General features: G+C 48.5%; 1 protein-coding gene across 1 annotated transcript in view; it reads left to right on the top strand.

Moving 5' to 3' along the window:
• LOC144682990 (claudin-10-like) overlaps positions 1-12,040 on the top strand; it is a 73,932-nt gene that overhangs the window by 45,108 nt on the left and 16,784 nt on the right. Inside the window, exons 3-4 of the mRNA XM_078545929.1 lie at positions 5,637-5,712; positions 10,363-10,470. Coding sequence (XP_078402055.1) covers positions 5,637-5,712; positions 10,363-10,470 — 184 coding nt within the window. The remainder of the gene's footprint in view (positions 1-5,636; positions 5,713-10,362; positions 10,471-12,040) is intronic.

The raw sequence follows: 12,040 nt of genomic DNA, 5'->3' as shown, positions 1-12,040 counted from the left end.
GGAGTGGCCTCTGAGACAGCCTGCTGACTCTGCTGTCCTGTTGGCCTCGATGACTTTGGCGGTCATCCTCTGGCCCGTGGAGCCTGTGCTGGGCCTGCCTGGGAGGGATCTGCCAGTTCCACAGCTGCTATCCCCCAGTCGTCGCAGCCTCACCGGATGATATGGTCACTGGGAAAGGGGCAGAGTAGCTGGTACCCTCATCCGGAATGCCGTGAGAGGAGCCCGAAGAGATGACAGGCAGCTGCTGCGCCGACGTGAGGTCGCCTCGGACCTCCCTGCTCACCCTGGATGGATGGGCAATGAGCTGGGAAGTTTGATGTCCAAATCTTCTCCCACACTGGCAGTGAGCAGCTGAGCTCATTGCCGATGTGAGGGCTTGCTGGTTTGAACGCATCCCCAGGAAGCCCTGGCAGGTCTCCTGGAGGAGGCTCTCCACGAGAGTCACCACTCTCTCCATGGAGGACACATGGTGCTTGGACATATGGCTCATAGCTTCGGTGAGCATCCGCATAGACTCCTCCACCACGGACACCAAGCGAAGCATAGCCTCATGTATCACACCGAGATGCTCCCGCACACCCGACCGCATTTCCTGCAGCTGCTGCGTCGCGGACGACTCCAGAGGCACATTATCAGGCATCGACTGAGCATGTGCCTGGTCCCCTGCAGTCCTCCGACTGCTGGCGCCATCGGCACTCTCTGTCTCTGCCAGCTCCTCCAGGGGATGTGAAGTCCCCTCTCCACTGTGCCCTGAGCCACTAGCCGATGTTCCAATGCCCACCGAGATGCTAGTATCTGCGCTAGTGCCTGCCTCGCAGAAATGGTGTGACGCTGGTGAGACTTGAGGGCCCTCAGGTGTGAGAGGGGGCCTCTGCTACTCCTCCTGGTGGCCACGCTCTGATGATGCTGAAAGGAACAACAAGGACAGTGGATCAGTTAGCATGCACACAGTGACACATTTCATCCCCGTCCCCCTGGCTCATTATGTGCTCAACCTTCCAGAACCAATTGACACGAATATTGGTGGGGTGGCAAATAGTGAGGAGGATAGCCTTACATTACAGGAGGATATAGATGGGCTGGTCAGATGGGCTGATGAGTGCCAAATGGAATTTAATGTGGATAAGTGTGAGGTGATGCACTTGGGCAGGACAAACAAGGCACAGGAAAACACGATGAATGGTAGGACCCTGAGAAGAAACGAAGATCAGAGGGACCTTGGTGTGCATGTCGACTGGTCCCTTAAGGTAGCGGGACAGGTACAAAAGGTGTTTAAGAAGGCATTTGGCATAATTGCCTTTATTAGCCGAGGCATAGAATATAGGAGCAGGGAGGTAATGTTCCAACTGCAGAAAACGCAGCTTGGGCCACGGCTATATTCTGCGTGCAGTTCTGCAATGCACTTTATGGGAGGGATGATTGCAGTGGAGAGAGTGCAGAGGACATTTCCCAGGATGTTGCCTGGCCTGGAGAGTTTCACTTATGAGGAGAGATTGCATAGTCTGGGGTTATTTCCCCTGCAGCAGAGGAGATTGAGAGAGGACATGATTGAGGTGTATAAACTTATGGGGGGCATTGATAGGGTTGACAGAAAGGAATTTTCCTCCTTGGTGGAGGGATCAATAACCAGGGGCGTAGATTTAAGGTAAGGTGCAGGAGGTTTACAGGGGATGTGATGAGCAACTTTTGCACACAGAGGGTGGTGGGAATCTGTAATTCACTGCCTGAAAGGGTGGGAGACGCGGAAACCCTCATAACATGTAATAAGTATTTGGATATGCACTTGCGATGCCATGGTACACAAGGCTATGGGCTTAGTGCTGGAAAATGGGATTAGAATACTCAGGTACGTGTTTGACCAGCGCGTCCTCGATGGGCCGAAGGGCCTTTTTCTGTGCTCCACACCTCTGACTCTATCACTCTATGACTGAGCAATGTTGCAACAATAACAAGTTTAACAGTCAGTGCTATGGATGTTGGGAGGACATTGCAGATCTCACTGTTGGCCTCAAATACCTGGCCGTTCCACCCCAGCCTCACTGACACCAGTTGAGCTCTCCAGCTCAAGGGTCTCTTGCTCGAATCTGCTTAAGATGAGGAGGTGTGCCTGGCCGCCTCGAGTCCTCGCATGCTCCGAGGCATTATGAGCATTCTGCTCCTGAGAAAGAGAGAACACCATTCATTACGGCAAATTGCACATGGACTCTGCACGCGCATACTGCACCCCAACCACAGTGGGCCATATCAGGCCTCCAGTGCCTCCTCTCCCTGCTACTGCTGATCACTCACACAAAGATAGTACGCCTGCTCCACAACCCCCAACTTGGACACATGCTGTGTACATCACTTTAGGAACCACATGGTCTTTGCTCCCATAGCAAGAATGTGCAACTACGTGCAGCGTCGAGAGCAGCAGATTGTTCTTTGCCATGACACCTTGAGGCTCCCCTTCCACCATCTCATCACTCTGAATAGAACATGTGCTGGAGTTCTGAGTATGCACCTAGCTGCATCTCCTGCAGGTTGCCCCCAGACTAGTCATGGGTGACTAAGAGCAACACATGGTGCGGAGGAGAACTCATCTCCTCATGAACCACTCAGGCTGATCTAAGCATGGGCACTATCTGCTTGCTCACCCAGCAAAGGAAAAATGCCCTACATGATTCAATGCAGTCACGACAGTTAGACTTAGTGGCGGGTGGTTCAAAGGCTAAGGCTACCTGTTGGGTTAAGTGCCCAATGCCAACATGGTACTCACCCTGCCAGAGCGCAACAAATCGTTGAAGCACTTGCGGCACTGGATCCAGGTGCGCTGCACCACGTCGCGGGAGCTCACCACCTCCGCCACCTCCTCCCAGGCACGTTTGGTCATGTGGGGGTCCTCCTCCTCCCATCCTGGGGGACCAACACTCCCGCTGCGTTGCCACCTCCTCGAGGAGGGCAGCAAGGCATTCATCTGAAAAACGAGGGGTGCATTGGCCTACCCTGCAGCCTGCCCTGCTCCTGTAGCAGACCCTGCAGCCTGCCCTGCTCCTGTAGCAGACCATGCAGCCTGCCCTGCTCCTGTGGCAGGCCCTGCAGCCTGCCCTGCTCCTGTAGCAGACCCTGCAGCCTGCCCTGCTCCTGTAGCAGACCCTGCAGCCTGCCCTGCTCCTGTAGCAGACCCTGCAGCCTGCCCTGCTCCTGTAGCAGACCCTGCAGACTGCCCTGCTCCTGTAGCAGACCCTGCAGACTGCCCTGCTCCTGTAGCAGACCCTGCAGCCTGCCCTGCTCCTCTGCCCTTCCCTCCAGCCTAGCCTGCTCAGCCGACCTCCTGTGGTGCGCCCTTGAACTGGCCATTGTCAGCAGCCTACAGGAGGCTGCCAGGCCTTCTTTAAAAAAGACTGCTGGGTCGCCATTGGGCCCGGCGGTCTGTGCACGCCTGCCACCCGCCTGCACACTCCCGTTATCCACGGGAGTCGGCAAATATGCTGGGTGGGCCTTAAGTGGCCTGCCCGAGTATAATGGCGGCGTGGACCCAATCACTGGCAGCGATCGGATCCAAACCTGCCCGCGCCCGCTTTGCCTCCCCCACAACAGAAAATTCTGCCCATAGTCACCATTACTGAGACTAGCTTTCAATTCCAGATTTATTAATTGAGTTTAAATTCTATCAGCTGCCGTGGCGGAGCATTAGCCTGGGCCTCTGGTTTACTTGACCAGTGACATTACCACTATGCCACCATCTTTCCTCACCCCCACTGCTACTCCCCACTGCCTTCATTTGTGAAGAAGAGTCATATTCAAAGCAAAGCATTAACTCTTTTCTCTCACCACAGATGCTGCCAGACCTGCTGATTATTTCCAGCATTTTCTGTTTTTATTTCAGATTTCCAGCATCCACAGTGTTTTGCTTGTATAAAAGACTAGATTTTATCTCCTTTTGACTTAAAGGTTAAACATACAGCCAAATGAACATTTAAAATCCATGTGGGCAATGTTCAGGCCTTAAAAAATATTGAGAGGAAGGTCACTTTATTTAATAATTAGTTTAAAGAACAAAAATTATCACAATAGGCTCAAGGTGCTCAGCCTTTTACCTTGAGGAACATTGGAATGGGAAGAGGCCATTCAACCCTCAAAGCTATTCTGCCATTCAGTAAAGTCAAGGCTGATCTGTAACTAACTGCCATTTATCTGAGTTATTTCCATATCCCTTAATGCCCTTACCTAATAAAAATCTATGAAGCTGTTTTGAAATTTTCAATTCACAGCCTCAACACAGAAGAGGGTTTCAGATGTCCTTTATGTGAAGTGCTTCCTGCCATCAGCCTGAATGGCTTAGTTATGATTTAAAGTTTATACCCCCTGGTTCTAGACCCCCACCCCACCCAGAGCAAATAACATCTCTTTATCTATTTTAGTAAATCCTTTAACCATCTTAAACCAGAGCGTCATCAACAGTCACAACTTCCACCCCTTTGTAATGTAGCACCCCCCCCCACCCCCACCCCCACACCCACACCCACACCGAGATGAAGATTAACATTCCATTAACCCGTTTAGGTTTTGTACCTGCTCACTAGCTTTTAGTGATCAGTACCTGGACCCCTAAATCTCTTTCTCTCCCACAGTTTCTAGCTTCTCAAAATTTAGCAAATATTCCTCCTCTATCTATCCTCCTTTGATCCGATGTGGATATTCTCACACTTCCCAGGTAGAACTCCATCTGCCACAGATTTCCCCACTCACTTAATATTTCAGTGCTGTCTCTTTTGCAATTTTCTGATCCTATGTACATAATTTACTCTGCCACCTAAATTAATATAATTTGTAAACTTGGATATATGTCTCTCTAATTCCTACTCATCTAAGTAATTTGTAAATATAGTGAAAACCTGAAGGCTCGGTAAAGATCCTTGGACACAAACTACCAATTGGAGTACACACCCATTATCCTGACTATCTTTCTCCTACCTCCTAACCAATTCCCTACCTATGTTAATAAGTTGTCTCCCATTCCACATACTTTCATTTTGTGAGCCAATTTTTGCATGAACTCTGAGAAAGCATAGATTTTGGAGAGAAGTGATTGAAGTATTCAAAATGTTGAAGGGATTAGACAATGCACTTTTAAACAGATTATTTGAATTAGATAAATTAGGCAGAGTGATGGGGCATGCATATAAGCTATGTAAGCATAACATTAGGAGAAATTTTAGGAAATTTTCATTTTCTCAGAAAGCTATTGAACTTTGAAATAAGTTGCGAGCTCATGCAATGGATGCAGATTTGCCGCAATTGTTCAAAGAGACCTGGTCAAGTTCCTGGAGGAGCCTGATACCACTGAGTACTAAAGGTAGGTGAGATGTTGGGTAATTTACTTTATAGTCGTTGTAATCTCCTGGACCTCATTTTTGATTGCCTTTAGCAGTCGGAGAGGAATTTCCCAGATTTGGCCCAAGATTTTTGAAATTTTTTTTGCCCTGCCAGTGTATTAGACAGCCACCAGTGAGTGGGAGGGAACATTGGGGATTATATTACCTAGTTCCAAGAAGGCTGAATGAGACAGACCTGATGGAGCAACTGATCTTTTATGTATGTTTCGAGGTGTTTTTAAAAATATGTTATATTAACATTATTTCTGTACTTTATAGGGTTGGCACCATTGGTTGCTTGTTCATGGTATGCACATCACATTATCTTAGAGCATTATGACCCCTTAATGCCAAAGTAAGTATTTAATTTCTATGTTGGAACTTATTATGATTGACTGACTAAACCTTTTTATGTGATTTCTTGATCTGTGGCTTTTACTTCAGCTCAGTGAAGTGTGCAAAGGTTTTATTTACATAGTTGTAAAAAATGTCAAAGCCATATTTTACAAGTTGTGCTCTGATAGTCCTGTGGGAACAGAACACAATGGGAGTAAAAATTATAAATATTCCTTATAAATAGGAATGAGGGAATAAACACTGGGACAAAATTCTTCGAGGAACTGATGGAATCACCAAGAAAATGACAAAGGCTGACGCATCTTGGGTTTCTAATATTTCTGGGATTTTTTGATTTATCTAATACTCAGCAGGTCAGACACATCAGTGGAGAGAAGCAAGAGTTAATGGACAGAACTTCTATCATTCTCTCTGTGTGCTCTCAGAACCTTTAAGGTGGGGCTGGCCCCCATCTCTTCAGCATCTGTGACCACTGATTCTGTGCTCCTGAAGGGGTCAGGTGCTGAAGGCAGACAAACGATCAGATGCTTTGAAAGTTTAATGTCTGCATCTCTATGATATGACCCTGATCACAGAGTGCAAGTGAGTTGCCCTTGGCCAGGTAGGAGTTAGACATTCACAGAGACTATGTGAAGATTTTTGGAGTGTCCTCACTGCATGTCGTCATCATCCTCCTGCAATCGAGCAACTATTAGGGCCTGCGCTGCATCTCCATGACAAGGGCATTTTCACAGAGGGTACGTGTGCTGCCATAAGCCAGACTGGAGTCAAATATTCACAGGTGCAATGTGATGATCTTATGGCATCTCCTCACTGCATGTCGTCATCATCGTCCACAAATCTAGCAGCTACGAAGGCCTCCTGAGCGCGCATGCCTCATCTAGCCAATGCGAGGGCTTCATCGCCGTCATCATCGCCTTTGAGGACCTCCACACCCTCATCACTGTTGGCTTCCTCCTTATTGGAGGAGACCTCCAGCTCCTGCATCTTCTCCTCAGCCAGCTCCTCGCCCGTTGCAGCACCAGGTTGTAAAGGACGTAGCAAGCAATGATGATGCATGACACACTCTGTGGACTATATTGCAGGGCTCCACCAGAAGGGTCCAGGCACCGGAACCTCATTTTCAGCACCCCGATAGTTTGCTCCACTAAGTTACGAGTTGCAGCATGAGCCACATTGTATCTTCGCTCTGTTGCAGTCTGAGGCCACCGCATGGGTGTCATCAGCCACGTGCTCTGCAGGTAACCCTTGTTCCCGAGGATCTAACCCTGCAGCCTCTGTGAACCTTGGAACATGTCAGGGATCTGTGGCTGGCTGAGAATGTAGGAGTCATGCGCACTGCCTGGAAACAGCGCGCATACTTGCAGGATGCGTTTATGGTGGTTGCATATCAGCTGCACATTCAGTGAATGGAATCCCTTGCGGTTGATGTAGTTGACCGCGTGTTGCGATGGAGATCTGAGCGCCAGGTGAGTGCAGTTGATGGCACCTGGAACCTTGGGAAACCAGAGATCTGGGCAAATCCAATTGCTCTTGCATTCTGGTTGTCCTGGTCCTGGGCCAAATGCACAAAGTTCTGTGCCCTCACGAAGATGGCTTCCGTGAGCTCATTGATGCATTTGTGGGTGGAGGCTTGTGACATCCCACAGAGGTCACCTATGGAGCCCTGAAAGGAGTCACTGGCATAGAAATTGTGTGCCACTGTCACTTTCACAGCCACTGGCAGTGGATGCCCTACAGTATCTGGCAGACGTGACTGACCAGTTCCCTAGTCATGCGCAGTCTTCGGTGACATTAGTTCTCAGTCATCTGCAGGAATGAAAAGCAGTTTCTAAAGACCCTGGGTCTAGCTAGGCGCCAACCAGCAATGGCTCGTTGTGGCGTGTGTGAAGGCCCTAGCCACCCCTTCTTCCAGGGGGTGTTGCTCCTCCCTCTGTGCAGCCAGGTGCCTCAGTCAATCTCTTCTCTGTCATCTTCAGTCTTTGTACGCCGCAACATATACAGCTAGTTCACCAGGCTCCATGCTCCTAATGTACTCCTCCTGCAGGATGAAAGAGAGAGACGCGTGGATTAGCGTGGGTGTACTAAGAACCTCTCTTGGTTACGTCTGAAGGCCCTTTAACGCATCCTGGAGAGTGCTGGCCACCACTTGGATGGCCAAGTTTAGTGCGCTGCATGGCTGCCCGAAACTCCACTTCTTCCGCCGCACTCCACCTGACCAATTGGCGGCAGCTTTGCCCATTGGACTGCATGCTGTGCTCTCAGCTCAGGCACAGGCATTCTCCTAACCCACATTGCAAAGCTGTACTGTTAGCTTGAACCATGAGGGAGACTGGTCCAAACCGGGATGATGACATTGAAAGGGGCTGTGAGTGCCTCCACCAGTGACTGCTGCATGGCCGGCTTTAGCGAGGAGATTGTACAATGTGCTCAATTGTCCAACTGTTCTGCAGTCAACTAAAATTCTCATTAGTTTGCAGTCTGTGCCTGAGAGGTGAAAAGCTCTGGAGCACTTGGTGGCACTTTGATGCCTCTGTGTTGCTTGAGCGGGCAGATAAACTAGAGGCCCGACTTTAATCACATCATTGTGGCTGTGCCTGAAATGTCTCAGCTGCAGAGGAATGGGTACTTTATAAAAGTTGTCCCTAATGTGTGGCTACTTCCCTCGCCCAATCCTCCCCTGACCCCGCACTCACTTGTGCGCTATCTTCAACTGCAGAGCAGCCTTTGTCCTTCCCCAAAATTGCCTCAACTGCAGGGCAGCCGTTGCTCCCCTCAATGTGCCCTTACCTTAAAGTCCAACAGGCGTCCCTTGCAAGCGCTCCACAATGTTACTGTGCACTCACCTCTGAGTTCCCCTAAAGTGCAGCCTGCCAGTGCATGCCTTACATATGCTGTTGTGATTGCACGCTGATGTGGACATACGATCTAGTTGGGAAGTGGGGGGGGTGGTGGTGGTTGGTGAGATTGGCAGGCTAGCCTTATGCTGATGTATTACAATGAGGTTCCCAAAGTCCAATGGTGGGAAACGCGGCCCGCCATCAACGGGCTGAGCGAACGATCGCAAACTGGTTTCATAGCATCGTGAAACCAATTTTTGGCCTTCTCGGCATATTGTCCACTCATGCCAGCAAACATGCCCGATACCAGTGGGCACAGATGATTCCACTCTAAACCTCATTTTATTAGCACATCTGAAAAATGGCACCTGCAACAGTGCAGCAGCTCCCTCAGTCCTACACTGGAGTAAGAACTGATTTTTGTGTTCAAGACCTGGAGTGGATCTTGAACCCACAATCATATGACCAGAGGAACGTGTGTCACCAACTGAGCCTTGGCTCAAGTACTTTCAACCATCTGTGGACATAGCATACATTAAAATTATACATAGGATTATCTAGGATATACAGCACAGAAGCGGGCCATTCAACCCAACCAGTCCATGCCTACATTTATGTTCCACTTGAGCATCCTCCCATCTTTCTTCCTCTAAATGTATCTCTTGTAACCCTCTAGTCCCTTCTCTTTCTTGTTTAGCTTCCCTTTAAATGCATCTATAATATTCACTTCAACCATTCCCTGTGGTAGCGAGTTCTACATTCTCACCACTCTTTGGGAAGAAGTTTCTTCTGAATTCTCTATTGGATTTCTTGGTGACTATCTTATATTGATGGCCTTGAATTCTACTCTTCCCCACAAATGTAAACAGAGAACTCTATATCCACTGTATCAAAACCATTCATAATTTACAGACCTCTATTAGGTCACCCCTCAGCCTTCTCTTTTCAGCCTGTCAATCCTTCCCTGATATGTCTACCCACATATTTCTAGTATCATCCTTGTAAATCTACTCTGCACCCTTTCCAGTGGCTCTATATCCTTTTTATAATACGGTGATCAGAACTGCGCACTGTTCTCTGAAAGTGTGGTCTAACCCAGGTACAATACAGGTTTAGCATAAGTTCCCTACTTTTCATATCTATCCTTCTAGAAATAAAACCCAGTGCTTGCTTTTTTCATGGCCTTTCTAAGGTATTTTCACTTTATGTCTGCATGTTCTACAAATATATAGAATAAAATTTTGGAACTATGAAATGAAGCCTCTTTCAGTACCTTTCAATTATATTTGGAAAATATGTATGATTGTTCTGAATAAAACATAAAGGAATGTTCTAGTGATTTATCAGATAAGTTCAGTTTCCAAGCTCTCAGGCTCTGTTAAAATATGCACATATCAAGTAATGAATACTATTTTGCATGTACTGTGCCCTGTGTAGTAAAATGAATCAAGCTCCTTGCTTTATTTGTGGTCTATCAGTGGCCATTGAGCAATTAGTCAGCATTATCCTGTCCCCACCATAAGTGACAGAATAGCTAAAACATGATCCTTAATGAAAACAATGTCAACAGAATACTCCAAATGGTGGCATTGTCTAATTTATTCATTGTTGCAATGATTTTTTTTTAATGCCACAGAAAGTGAGACAGCACACTTGTGCTTCATTTCTACAATGGTATAATAACTTTCTTTCATCCCTAGGAGTCCTTTATGAAAGAACAATCCTTTAATAAAGACCACAATGTAGATTACAGATAATTGAAGAGTTTCCTTAAATAAATAATTGGCATGTGTATTTTGCCTCTACAGATATGAATTAGGAACTGCTTTATTCAGCGGCTGGGCTGGTGCAATCCTTTACCTCTTGGGTGGTTTGAGTTTTTGCTTGTCAGTGGCTGAAGATAAACACTCCCAAAGGTAAACATTGATTAAACCTTCTTGAAAGTACACAGGAAGAGGACATCTAGTTACTATTACAATCCAGGGACAGTTTTTAAGGATTTATGTTGTCACAGTTCCAGTCTCTTTGGTGTGTGAGATTCTCATCCATCTGCAGCACGATAGGGCTGATCATGTGAAACAGGTGATAGTTAATCGTCAGCTCATTTTATGTCTCCTTTATTTTTATTTCCATTGAAGGCTGATCAGGAGGGAAGATTGTGAAGGGGTGAAGGCAGCGATCAGGAGGGGATAAAGTGGTTATCAGGAAGGGGGTCGAGCCAGCGATCAGTGTGGATCGAGCCAGCGATCAGTGTGGATCGAGTCTGCGATCAGGAGGGATCAAGCATGTGATCAACAGGATTCGAATCTAAATCAGGAGGTATAAAGCTTGTGATCAAGTGGATCAAGCCGTTGAGCATGTGATCAGGAGTGATCAGGACTGATAAGGAGGAATCGAGCCTCCAATCAGGTGGGATCGAACATGTGATCGGGTGGGATCGAGCTTGCAATCAGGAGGGATCAAGTCTGTGATCAGTAGGGATTGAGCTTGCAATCAGAAGTGATTAAATCTGCAATCAGGGGGGATTGAGCCTGCGATCAGGAGGAGGTGAAGCCTGTGATGAGGAGGATTTGAGTCTGTCATCAGGAGGGATCAAGTCTGTGATCAGCAGGGATTAAGCTTGCAATTAGGAGGGATCAAGCCTGCCATCAGGGGGATTGAGCCTGCGATCAGGGGGATTGAGCCTGCGATCAGGGAGATGGAGCCTGCGATCAGGGGGATGGAGACTGCGATCAGGGGGATTGAGCCTGCGATCAGGGGGATTGAGCCTGCGATCAGGGGGATTGAGCCTGCGATCAGGGTGATTGAGTCTGCGATCAGGGAGATGGAGCCTGCGATCAGGGGGATTGAGCCTGCGATCAGGGGGATTGAGCCTGCGATCAGGGAGATGGAGCCTGCGATCAGGGAGATGGAGCCTGCGATCAGGGAGATTGAGCCTGCGATCAGGGGGATTGAGCCTGCGATCAGGGGGATGGAGCCTGCGATCAGGGGGATGGAGCCTGCGATCAGGGAGATTGAGCCTGCGATCAGGGAGATTGAGCCTGCGATCAGCGGGATGGAGCCTGCGATCAGGGAGATTGAGCCTGCGGTCAGGGAGATTGAGCCTGCGATCAGGGAGATTGAGTCTGCGATCAGGGGGATTGAGCCTGCGATCAGGGGGATTGAGCCTACGATCAGGGGGATTGAGCCTGCGATCAGGGAGATTGAGCCTGCGATCAGGGGGATTGAGCCTGCGATCAGGGAGATGGAGCCTGCGATCAGGGGGACTGAGTCTGCGATCAGGGAGATGGAGACTGCGATCAGGGGGATTGAGACTGCGATCAGGGGGATTGAGCCTGCGATCAGGGAGATTGAGCCTGCGATCAGGGGGATGGAGCCTGCGATCAGGGGGATTGAGCCTGCGATCAAGGGGATTGAGCCTGTGATCAGGAGGAGATAAAATCTGCAATCACAAGGGATCAAGCCTGCGATCAGGAGGAAATCAAG

The sequence above is a fragment of the Cetorhinus maximus genome, chromosome 7 (genome assembly GCF_964194155.1).
Source record: "Cetorhinus maximus chromosome 7, sCetMax3.hap1.1, whole genome shotgun sequence".
Taxonomy (NCBI): Eukaryota; Metazoa; Chordata; class Chondrichthyes; order Lamniformes; family Cetorhinidae; genus Cetorhinus; species Cetorhinus maximus.
Note: the sequence above shows the minus strand (reverse complement) of the source record. Positions and strands in the feature narration are given on the sequence as shown.